The 22,360-nt window shown below is 38.2% G+C and overlaps 1 protein-coding gene across 7 annotated transcripts in view; it reads left to right on the top strand.

The window, feature by feature from the left end:
• Positions 1 to 22,360, top strand: part of SMC6 (structural maintenance of chromosomes 6) — a 99,869-nt gene that overhangs the window by 31,444 nt on the left and 46,065 nt on the right. For 5 of the 7 annotated variants that reach the window (XM_051840197.2, XM_070069744.1, XM_051840208.2 and 2 more), the window contains 9 exons: positions 5,502 to 5,597; positions 6,307 to 6,408; positions 11,126 to 11,245; positions 11,342 to 11,440; positions 15,792 to 15,938; positions 16,642 to 16,730; positions 16,907 to 17,071; positions 17,776 to 17,954; positions 19,697 to 19,901. In XM_051840197.2, the coding sequence (XP_051696157.1) occupies positions 5,502 to 5,597; positions 6,307 to 6,408; positions 11,126 to 11,245; positions 11,342 to 11,440; positions 15,792 to 15,938; positions 16,642 to 16,730; positions 16,907 to 17,071; positions 17,776 to 17,954; positions 19,697 to 19,901 (1,202 nt within the window). The remainder of the gene's footprint in view (positions 1 to 5,501; positions 5,598 to 6,306; positions 6,409 to 11,125; positions 11,246 to 11,341; positions 11,441 to 15,791; positions 15,939 to 16,641; positions 16,731 to 16,906; positions 17,072 to 17,775; positions 17,955 to 19,696; positions 19,902 to 22,360) is intronic. The other 2 variants (XM_051840235.2, XM_070069745.1) reach the window with 1 other exon arrangement.

Below are 22,360 nucleotides of genomic sequence, written 5' to 3' on the forward strand. Positions count from 1 at the left end.
AGTAATCTGACGTTTCTCTTTTGCACATTTTAGGATCTTTTCTTTATGTTTCACTGTGGTGAGTTTAATTACAACGTGTCGTGGTGAGGATCTCTTTTAGTCATGTTTACTGGGGGTTCTATCAGCTTCCTGTACTAGGCTGTCTCTGTCCTTCTCCAGACCCGGAAAGTTCTCTGCTAGTATCTCACTAAAAAGGCCTTCTAATCCTTTCTCTCTCTCCATGCCTTCAGGAACTCCTAGAACTCGAATGTTGGTTTTTTTAATAGTATCCTGTAGATTCCCAACAATATTTTTTAGATTTCTAATTTCCTCTTCTTTTCTTTGGTTTGACTGTATCCTTTCCTGTGCTCTGTCTTCTTAGTCCGATATTCTCTCTTCTGCTTCACCCATTCTGTTTGTAAGGCTCTCTAATGTGTTTGTCATTTGATCTATTGAGCTCTTCATTTCATTTTGATTTCTCTTCACTATCACACTTTCCTGCTCTACTAGTTTCTGCGTTTCATTTTGATTCTTCCTTAAAATTTCATTTTCACGAGAGAGATTTTCAATCTTGTCCAATAAGGATTTCTGTAGTTCAAGGATTTGCTTTTGAAAACTTCTAAATGTTCTTATCATAAATTTTTTGAAATCCGTATCTTGCATTTCTTCTATCTCATCATCTTCATAATCTTGGCTTGGGGTGTTTTTTTTATTTGGAGGCATCATAATGTCATCGTTGATCTTGTTCCCTCGATTTCTGTGTTTATTGCTTGGCATGGTTAATTCTGTTTCCCTCACTGTGAGGTTTTTGCTGCTCCTCCGCACGCGGAGGAGCCGCACCGTACCGGACGCTTGTTGTTCCCTTTTTTACAAGTCCTTTCTATAGTAAAGTAAGAATAAGTAAACAGCAAACTCCCAAAGCAAGAATGAGTAGAGAGAAATGAGAAAGAACGAAGTAACGAACTTCCCCGCGAACTCTCCAACGCACTCTCCAACCAACCCACACTACCATGCTGTCTCTCTCCTCCTATATAGTCCTCTCCACCAATCCGTGCTCTGCTACCCACAAGCCGAGCGCGCTGCTCTCCTCCAATCAGGAGCGGCTCTTGCAGCTTGTCAAGTTGGTGAGAGGCAGCTGGGTAGAAGCTGTATGCTCCTCTCCCAGCGCCACATTGTGGGAGATCACATGCATAGAATAAGTCTTAATTCCAGTAACAGTATAGTCAGAGTTGCTCCCCACAGTTTTTTTTTTTTTTTTATTATTATACTATGTCCCTGTTAAGTGGACTGCCTGCTGTTGGAGGAGCCTTGGAGGCTTGAGATGGGTGTGGCCTGAGAGCTCTGCTTGGTTCTTCAGGGTTACAGGTGTGCAAAGGTGACACCCTCAGGTTATGCGTGGTAAATCTCTCTTTATTTATTCATTTATTTATTTTACTTTATTTTATTTTATTTTATTTTTTGTTCAGGAGGTAAGTAATACTGCAAGGCTGAGCAGAATGGATGGTATTTAGGTTCCGCTGGCTTCTACCCAAAGAGTCTGTGCTGGCTCCATTTCTCCTGCGGACTCCCACTGGGTTGCCTAGGCTACTGAATTGTAGGCTTAACTCTCCCCTTTTATTATGTATATCCCAGCTCTTTGTCTCTTGCTTGCCTTTGCAAGGTTGGCAGAGAGTGGAACTTGTCTGTACCAGTATGCCCCCACCTATTTATTTATTTATTTATTTATTTTTCCTTCTCTCCTGTAGTCTGTTGTACTTTCCCGCTTCAAAACCCGCGTCCCTCTAAAATTCTGTCTGCCGTTTCCCAGCCAATGTCTCTGGTTACTGAGCTCACCTCCGCTTCCAGCGCAGATGTGTCCCTCCCTTCCAGCGCCCTTGGCGTCCCTCCTCTCCCTGCTGTTGTCTTTGTCACATAGACTCCCCTTCCCGCACTGGCGCTCAGACTCTGCGGCTCCCGCAGTCCGGCTTCCGTGTGGTGGGCGACCCTGCTCTCCCAGTAGGTCCTTTGGGTCACAGCGAATAGCTCCGGAAGAGTTTCCTCTGCAAGTTTTTCCTGATCCTTTTTCTGAGGCTACTGTAACTCCGCTTTTATTAAACTAAATTTTCCCGGACTATCGGTGCGCGCCCTCACTATTCCGCCATTTTGGCTCCGCCCCCCCAAGTGCATCTTAACCACTGCATGTGTCGCATCCTTGTTTATTGTCCAGTGCTCTGTATATTTTGCAACACTGGGATTATTATTCCAGGATTAAGAACATCAAGATCAGTCAACGCAGAAAAAGTACATTTAGGATCTGGGATTTCTTTCTCAGCTTGGTTCAGAGCAAAATTGCCAGAACAACCTTCTGTGATGTTAAAAGTGTGCAGTGTCTTTACACTGCCTGACCAGGTAACCTCTAGTGAAAAGTGACTCCTGACCACTTGAAATGTATAACTGAAAAATTGAATTTTTGATTGTACTTAATTTTACTGAAGTTGAAAATCTACATATGGCAAGTGGGCTTCCTTGTTGGACGGGCTGGCACTGTGTAGTGGGTAAAGCTGCAGCCTGCAGTGCCGGCATCCTATATGGACACCTGGCTGCTCCACTTCAGATCCAGCTCTCTGCTATGGCCTAGGAAAGCAGTAGAAGATGGCCCAAGTCCTAGGTCCCCTGCACCCATGTGGGAGACCTGGAGGAAACTTCTGGCTCCTAGCTTCGGATCAGCGCAGCTCCAGCTGTTGCGGCCAGTTGGGGAGTGAACCGATGGTTGGAAGACCTCTCTCCTTCTCTTTTGTGTGACTCTGACTTTCAAATAAATAAATAAATCTTTAAAAAAAAAATGAGGAAAGCAGATACGGTAAATACATTTCCAACTAGAATACACTTTGTTAGAATCATGAAGACCAAAACTTAACATTTATGCAATGATAGATGTTAAGGGAATGTTACAGGTTATCCAGTGTGAGGGCCACACTTTGTGGCACCCTGTGGTTACTCAGCACAGGTGCCACGCTCTGTACATGGTTGCTATACTCCATGATTACCATACTCCATAGTTAGCACACTCTGTGCACACCCTTTGTAGATGTCAGGAGTCCCTGTAGCATGTAGTATGGTGGTAGGAAAATCATTCTGTCAAGGTATCTTAGTTCCTTCTGTGGACTGCTTTATTTGTTAGAAAGTTCTTAAAATATTTAAAGATTTTAATGCTAATTTCTTTAACCTTCTTCTCGGATGGTTTAATAAACCCATAACTGAAAGTTCAGGTTCCTTAATATACTAAAGGTCTGAAACTTTGGTGTTCATTATAATCACTGGTCGCAAGTAGATGAATCTTGAACACCTGAAAGGCAGGTGATCTGAACTGAGGTATGCTTTTTTGTAAAGTTACAGATTATCGAGACTTAATACAGAGATAGCTCAGTTTTCATGTTGATTACATGTTAAAGTGATATTTTGGATATATTGGACTACAATAGGATTATAATTAATTTTACCTGTTTCTTTTTAGAATTTTAATGTGTATACTATACAATTTAAAATTGTATGATGGCTTTTACTCTATTATTGGTCAGTGCTAGAAGGGAGGAGAGTATTTTATGTGTCCAATTACCAGATTTTATTTGTCCCCTATGCCTGCATTCTCCCTTCTCTGAAGTTTACCCAATTGTATTTACCTTTTGGCTCATTGCAAGATCTGTATAGGCAAAGCTGCAGAGTTCTTAAATCATCCCTATAGCAGTATAGGGACTAGAAACCTATCAGAAATAATGAGGGGCGGTGCTGTGGCGCAGCAGGTTGAAGTCCTGGCCTGAAAGCGCTGGCATCCCATATGGGCACCGGTTCTAGTCCCAGCTGTGCCTCTTCCGATCCAGCTCTCTGCTATGGCCTGGGAAAGCAGTGGAAGATGGCCCAAGTCTTTGGGCCCCTGTACCCACGACAGAGACCCTGAAGAAGCTCCTGGCTCCTGGCTTCGGATCGGCGCAGCTTGAGCCGTTGCGGCTCTCTGGGGAGTGAACCAACTGATGGAAAACCTCTCTCTGTCTCTACCTCTCTCTGTAACTCTGTCCTTCAAATAAATAAAATAAATCTTAAAAAAAAAAAAAAAAAGAATGAAAAGGTTGTAGAGAAAAACTGTACACTTTGATGAAGCTATTTATCCAAAGTGGATAGTAAAAGGTCTGTCATTAAAACCAGTGCATCAGGTGTTATTTGTTTTTTGAGAGACAACAGAGAGAGAGAGAGAGAAGAGAGAGCATTCATCTGTAAGTTTACTCCTCAAAATGTGCATGAATGTCAAGACTGGGCTGAGGCCAAAGTTGGGAACTGGGAACTCAATCTAGGTTTCCAACATGGGTAGTAGGAACCCAATCACTTGAGCCATCACTGTTGCCTCCCAGAGTTTGGATTAACAGAAAAGTGGAGTCAGGAACTAGAGACACAGATATCAAATCCAGACTCTTTGATATGGGATGCAGCTGTGTTGATTTTTAGGCCAAACACCCACCTCAGGCCTTACTTTTAAAAAGTCAGATGCACCCTGAAGCTGCAGTCTAGGGAAGTGTTGTAAAAAATATGTGGCAGTCAGTCTGGTCCGTATGTAAAAAGAAAACTTTATGTAGCAGTTTCTTCACAAGTACTTAAATGTTTTTTATTATCTTCGAAGAGAGGGTATAGCATTTACTTAAAAGAAATATTTAATCACTGGTATACTAACAAATTACACAATATGTGTTTTATAGGTGTTAAAGCGTTTTATTTTTTCATCTATATTCATAATTTATGCTCTAAGAGCAAGATTTTTTTTGCTGTTAGTACCAAATACAATATGAACTTGAATCTTTTTGAAATAAGTCGTGTTCTTTTTTATACTTTTCCAACTGTACTTTGATAATTTAACTTATTAGTCTAAATTAGTGTATTGGAACAGTGACTTATTCAAAATGACATGACTCTCTTTCCAGGGGATAGAAGTGACTTCATTTCTATTTGTTTTACAATATCCTCATGGAGGAATGGAGACACATGGGAAATCTGAAACATTGCTGAATGAAAAATAAACATATACTTCTTTTCATGATTCTAATTAGAAATAGTTGAGTTAAATTTTTCTGTTTAGCTGTAGAAACTTACTAACTTGCCCATGGCTGCATAGGAGGCTAAGGACAGCCCACCCTGTGCTTCAGTTTTTCCTGCTCTGTTGTCCTATGATTCACCAGTGTCTTTACAATGATAATCTTTAAAAACAAGTCGAACTGAGAAAATTTCTAATATTTCAGAGGGTCTTGCACTTATACCCTCTTAAAATGGTTGAATATTGAATTTTGACTATTTATTTGGAATCATAAAGTTTTACAATATTTTCCCTGCATTGAAAATTGTCACATTTTCTCTTTGTATTTTTACAGTAATGCTAAGCTTTGGCTAGTGTTTAGCTTTCTTGATGATACTGTAGGTCAGTTGTAATGTACATTCAGTTTATTTATCTATAATGCATTAAAATAGAATATTAAAAAAGACCTTTTTTTTGTTTGTTTCAGGTGGATAATCCAGTTTCAGTATTGACACAAGAGATGAGCAAGCAGTTCTTGCAGTCTAAAAATGAGGGTGATAAATACAAAGTAAGAGGTGCCAAAGTAAATATAAAACTATCCAAAATGAATACCTGTAGATAAATACCAAACATTAGTCTTCTTCACATAATAGATACTATGTTAACTCTTTTTCTAGAAGCCACTTATTCAATGTAATGTCATAGGACTAGAGTAGGAAATTAAGTATGATGTTGACATGCTTTCCTCAGCAGGTCCTTGTTTTCAGTTTTTTGGCTTTTGATTCTGAAAAAATGAATTATTATTTTCTAAAATTGATATTAAGAGAAATAGAAGGGAAGAGTTGGTAATATATACATAATAACTTATAAATCTTAAACTATTGAACAGTTTAAAAATATTTGACAATATTAAAATTTAGTTTGCAGTTTTCTGAATAAGTTTTGGCATTGCCTATTCTAAAAAGATGCACTAAGATCAAAGAAAGGAATGGTTTCTGTCATTTTTGCTTAAAGCGTGGAAGAATTAGTGACAATGAACTTTCAGAATGGTATTACAGAGGTAGTTTTTTCCATGGGGTCTTAAGTCCTTTTGCAAAAGAGCATATGGATGCAAACATAGCAGGTTCTTTAAATTTGAGTCTCAAATAGACATGTTCTTTTGTGTCTGTGTGTACTTAGGTTTTTAAATTATCTTCCTGTTTAAAAGTTCTCAAAGACTGAATTCTTTTTAATTTTCACAGTTCTGTAAAAATTTATAGGCTCGTAATTGTGTTTTTTTGTTGTTGATACAGTTCTTTATGAAAGCAACCCAACTTGAACAGATGAAGGAAGATTATTCATACATTATGGAAACAAAAGAAAGAACAAAGGAGCAGATAAATCAGGGAGAAGAGGTTTGTAAGCAGTTAATATAAACCTTTTTGAGGTTGTTCAGATTCCACAGTAGTTAAAATTGTATTAGAAAATTATATATTCAGGGCTGTCACTGTGGTGCAGTGATTTAAGGCCCTGACCTGTAGTACCGGCATCCCATATGGGCGTCGGTCCAAGTCATGGCTGCTCCACTTCCCATCCAGCTCCCTGTTAACGTGCCTGGGAAAGCAGCAGAGGATGGCCCAATTCCTTGGGCCCCTGCACCCACATGGGAGACCAGGAAGAAGCTCCTAACTCCTGGCTTTGGATTAACTCAGCTATTTGGGAGTGAACCAATGGATGGAAGACCTTTTTCTCTTCTCCAGTTCTCCCTTTAACACTGTCTTTCAAATAAAAAAAAAAAATCTTATAAAAAAAGAAAATTAGATATTCATCTAAACATTTATAAAACTAATAATATTGTAGAGTATGCTGAAGTTTGTTTAGGTTTTATATTCAGGATTTTGTTTTTATTCATTTTTGTTTTGTAATAATAGTATGTGCATGTCTTCATATTCTGTTAGAGTGTAAACTACAGGACAAGGCAGTATCTTACATGCTTTTTCCATGCCACATGATTGATTGGTTCCACAATAAGGTATTAGTAGTTTTCACTATTTTAAGTAATTTTTAACTATAAAATACAGTGTTTCTTTCATGAGACTAATAAACCCAAGCCTCAAGCTAATAATAAACATAATGTGAATATATAATTACCAAAAAGTAGATGACTTTCATTATACAAGTGAAATGTTAACATTCTTTAAGCAGCTGGTAACTTAAAGTAGCTGTCACATCAGTACTGACAAGCTTGGCAGCCGTGCAAACTTGCTTGATGTTTAAATCACGTAGGCCAACCATGACGTGCTTTGTTTTTCTATCAGTTATATACCTTCTTCCTCAGATTCTTGAAGATGCAGCACTTTGTCTGAGAATCAGAGACCTCAGAGTCAGAAGGCTTACAATGCAGTTGTTGTTCTAGTGTAATGCCCTGCTAGTTTTATGTGATTCCATATCTTGGTTTTTGTTGTGAGTCGGTTATGTACAGCCATCTGAGTTTCCAGCAACTTTTTAGTTTGTCCTTTTGACATAGAATTATAATGATAATTGACAGGAATTGAAATTACTAGATGTTACAGTAACCTTTTTACTTTATAAGTTTTTGAGAAGTGTATATTTTGTTAGGTCTGTAGTTGTATAGTTCATTAAAGGAAAGTTTAAAAATCAAGAGTGAATATATTTTATTCCCCACATTATCCATTCAGACTTGGGTTAGGTGATAGTGTGGAAAGAACTACTATAACCACAGAATTATTCTGGCACACTTGATTGGAGTAACACTGTTATTATTGAGGAAAGGAAATGTTTGCATATTCCAATAAGTATAAAAAAAAGTGTTGCTTTTTTTTATTTTAAAAAATAATATTAGGACTTGGAAGAAATGTGTTTGCTTTGGACTTCTTGGGGTTAAATATCACTTTCTTCATGGTATAATTTGTCCTCAACAATTCACGATGTTTTGGCTATGAAGTTTGTAGTATACTTCCTTTTTATATATTTCAGAATTGCTGATGCATAATGTGCATTTAATATTTTTTTCTAGTTCATTAAATATCCTACATTTTCAAAATGAACTCTTCGTTTTTTGGAAAAAGTATGTGATGGTTAGAAATTAGATGTTAGTCAACAAATATTAAGTTTCTACAGTATGCCTACGTGTATTGTACCTTGACCATGAGCGGAGAGTGGCGAATACATATTGGGATTCATGGGGCAATAGACTAAGTATCTAGTAGAAAATAGATGGTAAATAATTAGATTATGTTGAGCACCATTAAAGGCATATAGACAAGCTTTTGTGTAAAAGTGCTTGAAAGAGCGTGGGCATTGGGGAGAGCAGTGATAGGAGGGGGTTATTATGGAAGTGATGTCTAAGATGATACTGAAGGATGAATATTACCAGGCAAAGGCTGATGAGAAAGAGGATGTTCCAAGTATTAGCATGGTGGGAGTCTCAAGGTCAAAGGACTGTTAAGTGCTTTTTAAAATATTTTAAAAAATTCTGGGTGGGCTAGAGTAAAGAACACCAGAATGAAAGATAAAAAACCAGATTGTGAAGGATCTTACACAACTTAAGGGCAGTAGAAGATGTGAAAGTGAATGACTTGAATAGATGTGCATTTTCAGTAGGTTACTAAATTGTTTAAAAGAGTCCTATAAGAACAGATATAGCAAAATCAGTAAAGAAGATATGATTGTCCAAAGATACCAAGGTGGCTGAAGTAAGGGTGTTGGCAGTAGCAAGGGGAATAAGAGTTTTGAAAGGATTGGGCAGTTGTTTTATGAGTGACTAAATGATTTCACCACTAATTTTCCTAGCAATCCAATAAATTTATTGAGATAGGAAGCTAGGGAAAGGAGTCAATTTTTTTCTTTTTTTAAAGAAGGATGAATTCCATTTTGAGCACTTCATTAAAAGGAAAGTGGAATTTCTACATCCAAAGGAAATGTCAAGTAGGAAGTTGCATATGTGAGACAAGAATAGAGAAGTCTGGCCTCAGTAAAAATGTAGGTGCCATCAATATATTATTAGTATGTAAGCTCCAGGCATAACGTGGATGACTGCATGGGAGAAAAGAGTGGGCTCAGGCCAAGAAAGAAAGCATGTTCCTGAGAGATAGAAGTTAAAGGGAGAGAGAATTTGAGAAGGAAGTAGTCGTGACTGACTGAGATGTGCTGTGTGATCAAACCACCAAAAAAAAAAAAAGAAAAAGAAAACTCACAGTATTTATAATAAAATCTTCATAGATGTCTGCTATTCTATGAGTTTACTGTGTATCCCGCTTCCCATGATGGATTGTTCTCTCCCTTTTTGATTCTATCAGCTAGTGTTAGCAGACACTAGACTTGTTTGTGTGATCCCTTTGACTCTTAGACCTATCAGTGTGATCAATTGTGAACTGAAATTGATCACTTGGACTAGTGATATGGCATTGGTACATGCCACCTTGATGGGATTGTATTGGGATCCCCTGGCATGATTCTAACTCCACCATTTGGGGCAAGTCTGATTGAGCATATCCCAAATTGTACATCTCCTCCCTCTCTTATTCCCACTCTTATATTTAACAGGGATCATTTTTCAGTTAAAATTTAAACACCTAAGAATAAGTGTGTGTTAATCATAGAGTTCAACCAATATAGATGTCTTTGGCAAGATGGATTTCAGTAGTGGTGAAAACAGAAGCTAGATTTGTAAGGCTGAAAATGTGAAGAAATGGAAGAGAGATAATTTCCAATTTTTTATGATTTATTTATTTATTTGAAAGGCAGAGTTACACAGAGAGAGGAGAGAGAGGCAGAGAAAGAGAGGTCTTCCACCTGATGGTTCACTCCCCAGTTGGCTGCAGTGGCCGGAGCTGCGCCTATCAGGAGCCAGGAGCTTCCTCTGGGCCTCCTACATGGGTGCAGAGGCCCAAGCACTTGGGCCATCTTCCACTGTTATCCCAGGCCATAGCAGAGAGCTGGATTGGAAGTGGAGCAGTCAGGTCTCGAACTGGTGCCCATATGGGATGCCAATGCTTCAGGCGAGGGTGTTAACCCACTGGGCCACAGTGCACGCCCCAGAGAGAGATAATTTTCATGTAGCTTGGATGGAAAGGGAGAAGTTTAGAGCAGGAGATGGTGCCAAGGAATGGGTAGTGGTATTTTTGTTCGTAAATCAGCAAAATAAGGGAGTAAAGTGTGATAATGGAAAGGAGTCAGTGTAGAGGGTGAAAGTAGAAGCAAGGTGAAGAGATGGAATGGAAAGTCAGTAGATTTAAGTGTAGGGCATGGAGATGGAAATAAAGGGCATCTTTTCTTTTGGAGCAAAGGGAAGAGAGGTGATTTTAGAGTTGAAGGATGGGGCTGGCGCCATGGTGTAGCAGGTAAAGCCGCCACCTGCATATGGACACCAGTTCGAGTTCTGGCTATTCCACATTCCATCCAGCTTTCTTCCTGTAGCCTGGGAAAGCAGATGGTCCAAGTGCTTGGGCCTCTATCCGCATGGGAGACCCAGAAGAAACTCCAGGTTCCTGGCTTCCGACAGGCCCAGCTCCAGCTGTTGCAGCCGTTTGGGGAGTGAACCAGTGGATGGAGGACTGCTCTCTCTCTTCCTCTTTGCCTGCCGCTCTGTAACTCTGCCTTTCAAATAAACAAAAAAATCTTTAAAAAAAAAAAAAAAGATTTGAAGGATAAGTTGAAGGGAAGGAGTTTCTGTCTGATGGGTTCTAAATTTCTTAAGCCAGAGCGAGGGATAATACAACTTTGATTTTGGAAATAGATTCTTTCTGATACTTCATTTATCTTTGGAATGAATATTGGTTATATTTTGAAAGAACAGACCAATCAAGTACAGAATAAAGAGAGAAAATGGGGAAGTGAGTTGTATCTATGCTTGTGGTTTTAAATCTTTAATTCATGTTTTTTATCATATGAAGACTGTTGGGCCATTTTTGTCATTTACTAGGTAATTAACAAAATTACCTAGTAAAAGGAAACAATTATTGCACCTAGTAAAAGTACCAAAGAGCCACTTTAAAGATGCCATTTCCTAATAAACCTTTATGGAGTGCCTGTTCAGGCATTGTTTTCGAAAGAAATACATTTGCAAAATGCCTTTTAAGTAATATATTCTGTATTTTTTCTTTTTTAAAGCGACTTACTGAACTAAAGCGCCAGTGTTTGGAAAAAGAAGAACGTTTTCAAAGTATTGCTGGTTTAAGTACAATGAAGACTAATTTGGAGTACTTGAAACATGAGATGGCTTGGGCAGTGGTAATTTCACTTTAATTGCTTGTTCACATGTTAACAATATACACAATGTCTAAGGTGACAGTCTTACCAGTGATTTGCTATATGATTTCTTTTTAGGTCAATGAAATTGAAAAACAATTGAATGCTATCAGAGATAATATCAAAATTGGAGAAGATCGTGCTGCTAGACTTGATAGGAAAATGGAAGAACAGCAGGTAATTACAGTTTTTTAAATAGAAATTTAGTAGGTTCATTTGAAGTGGCAGATATTAGACTAGTTGTGACCTACAAAAGTGACAGTTGCAATCTTTATGTTTATTTGTATTTGAATTTATTACTCATGTGAAGCACACCTGAGCTTTTAATGAGGACTGTTGTTGCAAGCAATTCACTTGAAAAAAACAAGTCCTGTGTTTGACTGTGACAAATCTGTCTTGGGCTAAGGCTGTAGATTTTTCATGATGTAGACAATGGGTTTTTGTTACTGATGAGAGATACTAGAATGGGAAGCTTTTACTTTTGGTTTTATTAAGAAGTTGAAACACAGAAGCCCATTAAGAATGAAGTGATGCTAGGATAACACTCAGTTAGAATAACATTATGTCTAAGTATCAGGAAGTATGGGAATTCAGAACTAAAAACAATGCCCTGAGATTGCTTATGGAACATTAAGAAAACTAGTATAGGACCCAGAACCAAGATTTCCTGTTAGAGAATCTCACACAAGTGGAACATGTGTAAAATAAGTCGTTTGGTCTGTAAGGTTCATTTCAACCTGAGATCTAAGAACCCAGGTAGAAACGTCTCTGAACAGCATGAAAATTTTCCAGAGACCTAGAGGTAAACAGTGGTTGCGTGGTCAGTAATGGCAGTATCCTTTTGGGGGATTTCCATGTAGACCTTTACCACTTAGCTGATCCACCATTTGTATGCTTCTTTTTTGAGGTACAATTCATATGCCATACAGTTTGCTCATTTAAAGTTTACAGTTCAGTGGGTTTTAGTATATTCACAAAGTTGTGCAGCTACTACTGTAGAGCTCTTCATGTTGTTAGAACTCCTGCCTTTTCTTTGTTTATAGAAATGTACTCCTGGTGTACTCTCTGTCTGTGAACTATTCAACTCTTAGTATTGTGTTCTCTTTTGTCCTAAGAATTTCTGACCCCCAGGCTTGGTTGTGGTTTAAGATGTAATCTTCCCCAGCCCGTTTTTTTCCTGTCTCCCTCCAAGAAAAGCAGATAGGTCTTTTTTTCTTTGGAGGGTTATGACATCAGTCCATCAAAGATGATGAGTATATAAAGAAAATAGAAAAGGTGAAGATTACAGTCAGTGATTTCTGGACTGAATTTCTTACTCTCTCTTCAAGCAGTAAGTGGAAAGTTTAGCCCTTTCCATCACTTATCTCAAAGTTTCATTTCTGAGAGAATATTGGAAATTATCACCAAATATTTTTCTCAGCCTCATTTCTCAACTTTTCACGGGGAAAAGCCTTAAATATTTTTCCCCCTAAACATTTCACAGTCTAAAATTAGTATCTGTTATGATCCAGTAACAGATGCTCATTTCTTTTTCAAAAAGGAAGCAAAGGTGATTTCTGATTGTCTTTAGGTATTTGTTTCCTTACCTTAAGCATTTGGACATCCTGGGTTTGTTAAGCAGCAGATTTTTGGAGAGCATGGACATTCTGACATTTGTATTTGCCTCACCATGTCTTTATTTATTTATTTATGTATATAATTTTATATACACATACTTTATATATATATATTATACACATATACTTTATTGCAATTTTTTTTCTGGGATTTAACCTTAAGATATGATTATTGCTGGTGCTTAGCAAAAGACTCCAGTTTATATTCAGTACTAGCACAATGTTTTTCTAAATGAAAACAGTATCCAAAAAATGAATTAAAATATTTTCTTTAAAAAAATCATTTTAAAGTTTGTTTTCTTCAGCCTAATGACTAACACAATAAAGATATACATACATCTGGCTGATTTATACAGAATATACCTCTCAGTCTACAACTATTTCAGTAAGTGATAGAGAACTCAATATAACCATTTTTTGGAACTAAGCAATACATTCCTAAGAAATATTTTTACAGACCCCCCCATCTTTTATGTCCAGCTATGACAGTGTAACTCTAAAGAGGATAAAGTCAATAATGACTTCTTTCACATGAGTTCATGACTACAGTTGCTTTGCTATCAAAATCTATATTTGATCCACTGTGAGCATTAGATGAGATTGAAACAATTCCAAAGAGAGCACAACGCACATTTGCGATCACCTATCAACAACAGCAAGCATTGCATTCAAGACTATCTTACCTCAAGAATTAAAGAAAACCAGCCCACATACTAGCATTTTCTCCACAGTGGGACTATAGAAAATCTCAGTATCACAGAGAATTCTCCTGTCTTCTTTAATTTTTTTTAAAAGATTTATTTATTTATTTGAAAGGCAGAGTTAGAGGCACAGAGAGAGGTCTTTCATCTGCTGGTTCACTCCCCAAATGGCCTCAATGGCAAGGAGTCTGGACCTTCCTCCGGGTGTGCTACATGGGTGCAGAGGCCCAAGCATTTGGGCCATATTCCACTGTCTTCCAGGCAGATTAGCAGGTAGCTTGAATGGAAAAGGAGCAACCGGAACTCCAAATGGTGCCCATATGGGATGCCAGCACTGCAGGCAGTGGTTTTACCTGCCACACCACAGCGCCGGCCCCCTTAATGTTCACGGTCACATTTTTCCTCTCAAATTGACCTCCACTGCAGTTCAGTAGATCAGTAGCAATCAAAAAATGGGTTTGTCCCTTATATGATTTCCCTCCTTCTAATACTTTTTTCCCCTCTGTCATCATCCTCTTTAAAAATCATTGTAAAAAACTGATCCCTTCAAGGATTCACTCTGCCTTCTTCCCCAGAATTTGAAATTAATTTCTCATGAAATTCTTTTTAACTTCCAACATAATGAGTTGCACTGAGACATAATGCATCAAAACCCAGCCCAGAACTCTTTAAAACTGTCAAGGCAGTAAGAGTATGTACTGTCTCAGCTTGAACTTTTTGCGTTTCACTTTGAATCCTGATTCCAGATTCTACAATGCAGACATGATCAGTTACTCCCATATAGTCTTCATGTGCCAGAATTTACATTTGGATTGTTTCTTGGTGGCAGCAGTAGGCCTGGGAGACACTGCTACCTGTTCTTCTCCATTACTGTAGATGCCACCTCTGTGTCCCAGCAGCCCAGCCACTTACTGATAGGCAGCTCATTACCACTGGCATCCACACCATTTCCCACCATGTCTTATGTGAAGCCTTTCCCATAGGTTGAATGTACTTCCAAAAGGTTCATCGAAAATAGAAGTAAAAGGTAAGTTTATTTTGGCACAAAAGCTATGTGTGGTTTTTCATTATGTACGTTTTCCATGAACTTTTTGGAGTGCCCCTTGTATGTGTTTAATTATTGCTTTTAGAATGAGTATTGGATTGGTTTCTGAAGAAATATCATCTAAAGCAGACTTTAAATTTGTGTTAACATAATTTAAAGATGAAAGTATGAATGAATATTGATATCGTGTATAAATGTTGAATTTGTATAACACTTGGATCCACCTTAAATTTTTACTTAAAAAAAATTTATTCTGCACATTGTCACAGAGTTCTTTTCTATTACAATGGCAGAATTGAACAGCTGTGACAGGGACTGTATGGCCCACAAAGCTTGAAGTATACTCTGTTTGGCTGTCTATGGGAAGTATTTACCAACCTGATCTAAATATTTTGCATGTCTGTCTCTATCAACCCATTCCTATTGTCAGTGTCCCATTTTTGTCCCTATTTTTGTTCTACAATATTAACTTATTCCTGAACTGTTTTCCTTTCATTTTTCCCTTCACCCACCCTCCCTTCCAAGTACTTCCAGAGTGATATAACATGCAAATTTTGTCCTTTGTAGTCTCTCTGTTGAGAGAATTAAATTGTAAACTGATCATTCATTATGGAGTGCATGACTCACCTGTCCTTCATCTTATCTCCTACCATCATCCTCTCAATTCAAGCTCATACAAAATTTTCATTCCTAAATTATGAATATTGTTCTTACATGTTCTCTGTATCTTTAACACTCTTCCCCAACTTATGTCCTATACGCTTAGATTAATCTTTCAAGTCTCAGCTCAGGTACTACCTCTTCCTTGAAGGCATTCTTGGATTTTTCTGGAAGACCTATAGTTTGTTTTATGTTACTTAAATAGTATTTACATGCAAACTGTGTCATTAATTTGTCTTTCTCGGCTACATTGTGTTTATCTTCCTTTAATTGTGTTGCTTGAAGACAGTTATTATTGTATCTATATTGCCAGAGGATAGCACATTTGTTGGGTAACTAGATGTGTGTTAAAATTAAAGCATATTTTGGTATTTTATATGTTTGCTTACCTAATATTTTGAGCAAAATTAAATTCATTGGGATGTGAACTATAAATAATTATTTTCGAGGTTTTCTCTTTATGGAAGAAAAAGAAAATGTACCCCAATAATATTATTTTCTTAAAGGTCAGACTTAATGAAGCAGAAAACAAATACAAGGATATTCAAGATAAACTAGAAAAGATTAGTCAAGAGACAAATGCACGAGCACCAGAATGTATGGCATTGAAAGCAGATGTCACTGCTAAAAAAAGGGCCTATAATGAAGCTGAGGTGAGAGAAGTTATTTAACCTGGACTATTAAAAACTCTGTAGCAAATACTAGAACTGTTTACCTACTTTTAAAAGTAGAGGATTTGTATCTGGGTTGAAATCTGATCTGCTTTCAACACTTTAAAAAATGCAGTGGTTTCAAGTGGTCATTCATGCACTTTATATATATATAAATGTAAATATGTATGTATACATATGTGTGTGTGTGTGTGTGTGTGTGTGTGTGTGTATACACACATATATATATAAAGGGTCCGGTGCAGTAGTGTAGAAGGTTAAGCCTCCGCCTGCAGTGCCGGTGTCCCTATGAGTACTGATTCAAGTCCCAGCTATTCCACTTCTGATCCAGGTTCCTGCTAATGCACCTGGGAAGGCAATGGAAGATGGCCCAAGTCCGTGGGTCCCCGTACCCATGTGGGAAACCCAGAACAACCTCCTGGCTTTTGCCTGGCCCAGCCCCAGCTGTTGTGGCCGTTTGGGGAGTGAACCAGCAGATAAAAGATATCTTCCCCCTCTCCCTTTCTATCTCTTATCTCTTCCTTTCATATACATAAATAAATCTTTAAAATAAATATATAATCTTTAAAATATATATATATTTATAAACATTTCAACCTCCAATTTGAAAATTTGGCAAAAGTGGACTTGAAAATACTGTATTTGTTTCTTCATTTTACTGGAATGTGTCTTAATTTTTTGTTAGGTTTTATATAACCGTTCCTTAAATGAATATAAAGCGTTAAAGAAAGACGATGAGCAGCTTTGTAAAAGAATTGAAGAACTAAAAAAAAGGTATGATAGTTATTTTGCAGTTTTCACAGTTACCTGATTTTGTATTAAAGTAAGCTAGGTCATTGGAGTGTTGTGTTTTCTGTATATGGCTAATGGAATTGTATTATATTGGTTCATGTCTTTTAACTGTCAGGTTTTTCACTTAACATTTTTCATTTTGGATTATTTACTGTTAGTACTGATCAGTCTTTGGAACCTGAGCGGTTGGAAAGGCAAAAGAAAATATCTTGGTTAAAAGAGAGAATAAAGGCCTTACATGATCAGGAGAATTCCGTCAATCAAGAGATTGAACAGTTTCAGCAGGCCATAGAAAAGGACAAGGAAGAATATGCCAGAATTAAGTAAGTTTGCTATAATTTTGGCATAATTTTCTTCAGTTGCTTACATATTGTATGGTTTTTCTCTTTCTATGAAAAGAAAATGGGATTTTTTTGTTTTTTTTTTTTTTTTCTGTGTAACGAAGGATATTTTAAAATCACTTTTATAAGACTTTTCTCACATTTATAGGTGTCTTGGGCCATCACTATTGTATCACTTTCTTCACGCCAAATTTTACCTTGGTAACCATTATTTTCAAATTAAAAAACTCTGCTTTCAGATTTTAGGGCAGCTGGATCATTTGTTGGTATGCAGGTATTAAGGGCAAAAGCTAGAGGCCAGCGCCACAGCTCACTTGGCTAATCCTCCGCCTGTGGTGCTGGCACCCCGCATTCTAGTCCTGGTTGGGGCGCCGGAGTCTGTTCTGGTTGCTCCTCTTCCAGTCCAGCTCTTTGCTATGGCCCGGGAAGGCAGTGGAGGATGGCCCATGTGCTTGGGCTCCTGCACCCGCATGGGAGACCAGGAGGAACCACCTGGCTCCTGGCTTCGGAGCGGTGCAGCACGCCCGCCGTGGCGGCCATTTAGGAGGTGAACCAATGGAAAAGGAAGACCTTACTCTCTGTCTCTCTCTCTCACTGTAACTCTGCTTGTCAAAAAAAAGCGGGGGGAAAAGCTGAATATTTCTGTGTCACTTTATCGTGTATCTCTTTTTCTGCCTTTTTCTTAGGAGAGAAGAATTGGATGTGAAGCATACACTGAACTATAATCAGATACAACTGAAAGAATTGAAAGATAGTAAAACTGATCGACTGAAAAGATTTGGCCCTCATGTTCCAGCTCTTCTTGAAGCAATAGATGATGCTTATAGACGAGGACATTTTACCTACAAACCTGTAGGCCCTTTAGGTATTTGTCATGACTTACCAAGGATATCATAAACACTAGGTATAATAACATTGTATTTGAAGAAAGGGGTCTTTTGAATTTAGTTTCAAAAAGATAAAAAGAGAGTAAAGGCCAGAGACTTATACATTTTTGATAGGCATTTAGCCTAGTGGTTAAGACCTTGGTCTTGTGCCATATTCGGGTACATGATTTCAGTACCTGACTTCTGCTCCTGACTCCAGTTTCCTTCCAGTGCAGACACTGAGAGGCAATGGTGAGGGCTCAAATTATTGGAATCCTGCCACTGGTGTGGGAGACCTTTATTAAGTTCCCAGCTCCCAACTTTGACTAGGCCCCGTGTGGCCATTGCAAACATTTGGGGGTGAGCAGATGGAAGTTTGCTATCTCTCTGCCTCTTAAAAAAGAGAAGAAAAGAGAATAATATACTTACTTGTAGACTTTATAGTTTTTAAATAATGGTAAAATCACTTTAAATTTTGTGGCTTTTCTTTTTACCATTAATTAACCTGAAGAAAGAGAATTTAGGGAAAGGAAAATTATAGAATTGAATAATTTGGGGCCAGCGCTGTAGCACAGTGGGTTAAAGCCCTGGCCTGAAGTGCCAGCATCCCATATGGGCTCCAGTTCTAGTCCCGGCTGCTCCTCTTCCGATCCAGCTCTCTGCTGGCCTGGGAAAGCAGTGGAAGATGGCCCGAGTCCTTGGGCCCCTGCACCCACGTGGGAGACCCGGAAGAAGTTCCTGGCTCCTGGCTTTCGATCAGTGCAGCTCTGGCCATTGTGGCCATCTGGGGAGTGAACCAGCAGATGGAAGACCTCTCTATCTGTCTCTACCTCTCTCTGTAACTCTTTCAAATAAATAAAATAAATCTTTAAAAAAACCAAATTCCCTGTAACTGACACAGAAGCTGACAGGGATGAAAAGATGTGACGCTCAAGCAAGGAGAGGAAAGATTAAAAAAGAAGAAGAAAAGAATTGGTTCTTATTTTATTTCTTAAACAAGCAAATTTGAGCATGACTGATTAAATCAGAGAATTTAATCACATCAAGATACACTTGAATGCTTACCTGAATTTTACATGACCTTTATAAAATGACTTCTTTCTGAGTTCCTACTTGGGTTGGAAAACATGATTTGGAAACATCCTCTTTGAACTCTAAAATCTGATTACTTAATTATTCCCATACATACATGAAATTTAAAGAATGTTTTTGGTCATATTTTGGGGAATTGCATAATTGTATATCATTTGGTGAAATGGTGTTCTAAATCGCAATAAATTTTATTAGTACTTGGTTGCATCTAAGTATTGCAGTAATAATATCTGTTCATTTCAATATAAATACCTTCATACCACAGTCCATTTCAGTAGACGAGGCTTTGTTCCCATCCTTAAATCTATAATCCCAATATTAAGTGATTTTACAGAAAGTAATAAAGAATGTGTACATCGTTTGACTTGATTTTCAAAACACCATTGAGAGCTAGACTGGAATAGACTTATGTAGAAACATCACTGTTGAGTTACATTGTAGTAGGGTATTTTTTTTTTTTTTTTCACAAGATTTAGTAGATTTCTCCCTGCTGTGTCCAGGGGCTATGTGAGGATTTTCCATTCAGTTCATGTAGACTCTGTAATGTCATTTAAGCTACTTTGAAAATATTTTCAGTCATTTTTGAACTGTTAAAAAGATGATTCCATCAATGCGTCAAAGAGCATTCATGAGTCCTGTCTACTTTTAGGAGCTTGCATTCATCTTCGGGACCCTGAGCATGCTTTGGCTATTGAATCGTGCTTAAAAGGACTTCTGCAAGCCTATTGTTGCCATAATCATGCTGATGAAAGGGTACTTCAGACACTGATGAAAAGATTTTATTCGCCAGGGACCTCTCGACCACAAATACTAGTTTCTGAATTTCGGAACGAGATGTACGATGTAAGACACAGGTAAGACATCAGTAATTAAATACTGTTTCTGGCTTTTTTTAGTCACATGTAAAGTTGGAAAAAGTTAAAACAACATTAACTCTAGTACTGAATTATAAAATTTCATCAAGCCGGGGGTGCCAGTATGGCCGAGCAGGTTAAGCCACTGCCTGTGATCCTGGAATCCCACATGGGTGCTGGTTTAAGATCTGGCTACTCAACTTCCTATCCAGCTGTCTGCTAATATGCCTGGGAAGGTAGCAGAGGATGGCCCAAATGCTTGGGCCCCTGTACCCACTGGGATACCCAGATGAAGCTCCTGGCTTCTGGCATCAGCCTGGCTCAGCCCTGGCCTTTGTGGCCATTTAGGGAGTGAACCAGCAGATGGAGGACCTCTCTCTCTTGTAACTGTGCCTTTCAGATAATTTTTTAAAAATTCATCAATCCATTTTAATTTTTGTTTACGCATTGGAGAAATAGTGACAAGAGATATCCCTTACCTTATGGTTGTGACATGAAGTCTTGTGGGAGACATGAGAATAGATATAGTATGCCATGGAAATTGTACTGATGGAAATGCTTTAGACGTAACCAGTTAAGAGGGAGGTCCTAAGGAAGAACATTGGCACTCTATCCGTGATTTACCTGGCTAAGTGTCTCACAGAGTTCATAAAGAGTTGAAATTGTTTCTTTGATGACCCTTCTCATGGGCAACATACCCAAACTGGCCTCTTTGCTTACTACTTATGTTCTAAGTTAACTTAAGGCAGAATTTAATATTTCGGGTTCTTGACATTTATGTAGATAAGAATTCTAAGCACTGGCTCAAAGGAGAAATGTAACATGGTAAGGTTTAAGATTTATTTAGTGAGTTAAAGAAATACACAGGAACATGAGGGCTTTATTAAGGGAGAGTGGGTCAGAAAAAAGTACACAGGGGAGTTCCATACCAGCCTTTTCCAGAGAGCAGGCCAGAGACTGCAATCGAGAGGGCAATAGAGCAGGAACATTGGTAAAATGGGGGGAGGTGGGGAGCGCTCAATGCTCTCCAGTGTCTTATTCACTTCCCAAAGGGGAGTGCTCACATAGTCTGATTGACAGGTGGGTGGATACAGGTAAAATCAAGTCGGGACAAGGGGGTGTGGCCTCTAGCTCACAGGCTTAATCCTGTCTCCCTGGACTTATCCCATATCATGGGCTCATTACTTTACTTTAAAAATCTGTTCTCTCCTATATCTACTTTTTCTTAAAAATTTTATTTTTATTTTTTTGAAAGGTAAGTGGAATGCTCTTTCTAGTGAATTTGTATGCATTTATTAATTATCTTTTAAAGATTTATTTATTTATTTGAAAGGCAGAGTTATAGAGAGGCAGAAGCAGAAAGAGACAGAAGTATTCCACCTCCTGGTTCACTCCCCAAATGGCTGCAACAGCCAGAGCTGAGCCGATCCAAAACCAAGAGCCTGGAGCTTCTTATGGGTCTCCCACATGGGTGCAGGGGCCATCTTCCCCTGCTTTCCCAAGCACATCAACAGGGAGCTGTATCAGAAGTGGAGCAGCTGGGACTCGTTTGGGATGCTAATACTTAAGGTGGGGCTTTACCCACTACCCCACAGTGCTGGCTTTTCACTAATTATCTTTAATTTATTCTTATGGGCATTGACAAAATTGGATCCTAAGATACAGATACAGTTCAACTGAAGGAGTGAGTAATTGTCTCATGTCTTAGTAGGTAGATCAGGGAAGAATTCAAAGGAGAGGTTATAAATGAATTGTCTTTTAACTGATTAGTTTGTCAAATGTCAGACAATGTTAAATACCTTTTACACAAATAGAATTCTTTGTGCAAAATGCATGGAGACAAAAATGAGTTCTGCAAAAAATAGCATTTGCAATTTTTATAGGAAAGACAGACAAAAAATAACATGTTGGTGATATGAAGAAAAGGAAATCTTTGTACACTGTTGGTGGGGTGCAAATGAGTACAGCCATAACAGAAAACAGAATAGAGATTCTTCATAAAACTATAATACATCTACCATATGACCCAGCTGTCCTTTTGGGTATATATCTGAAGGGAATGAAACCAGCATGTGAAAGAGGTACCTGCACTCCTGTGTTCATTGTAGCACTGTTTTCAGTAGCCAAGATATGGAATCAACCTAGATGCCCATAGATGACCAGATGCCCAGATGACCAGATAAAGAAATTGTGGTATATATACACATTGGAATATGATTCAGCCATAAAAATTGATGAAATCTTGATATTTGCAGCAAAATGGATGGAACTGGAGATCATTATTTTAAGTGAAATAAGCCAGACACAGAAAGACAAGTACCATATATTCTATCTTATATATGGAAGTAAAAAAGTAATCTGACCTTAAAATAGTGATAACTATAAGTTGGCTAAGGTAAAGGGACAAGAAATCAAAGGAAGTTGAGTGTAATCACTTAATAAGTGTCGCCCCCCCTCTT

This window comes from Oryctolagus cuniculus, chromosome 2 (genome assembly GCF_964237555.1).
Source record: "Oryctolagus cuniculus chromosome 2, mOryCun1.1, whole genome shotgun sequence".
Lineage (NCBI taxonomy): Eukaryota > Metazoa > Chordata > Mammalia > Lagomorpha > Leporidae > Oryctolagus > Oryctolagus cuniculus.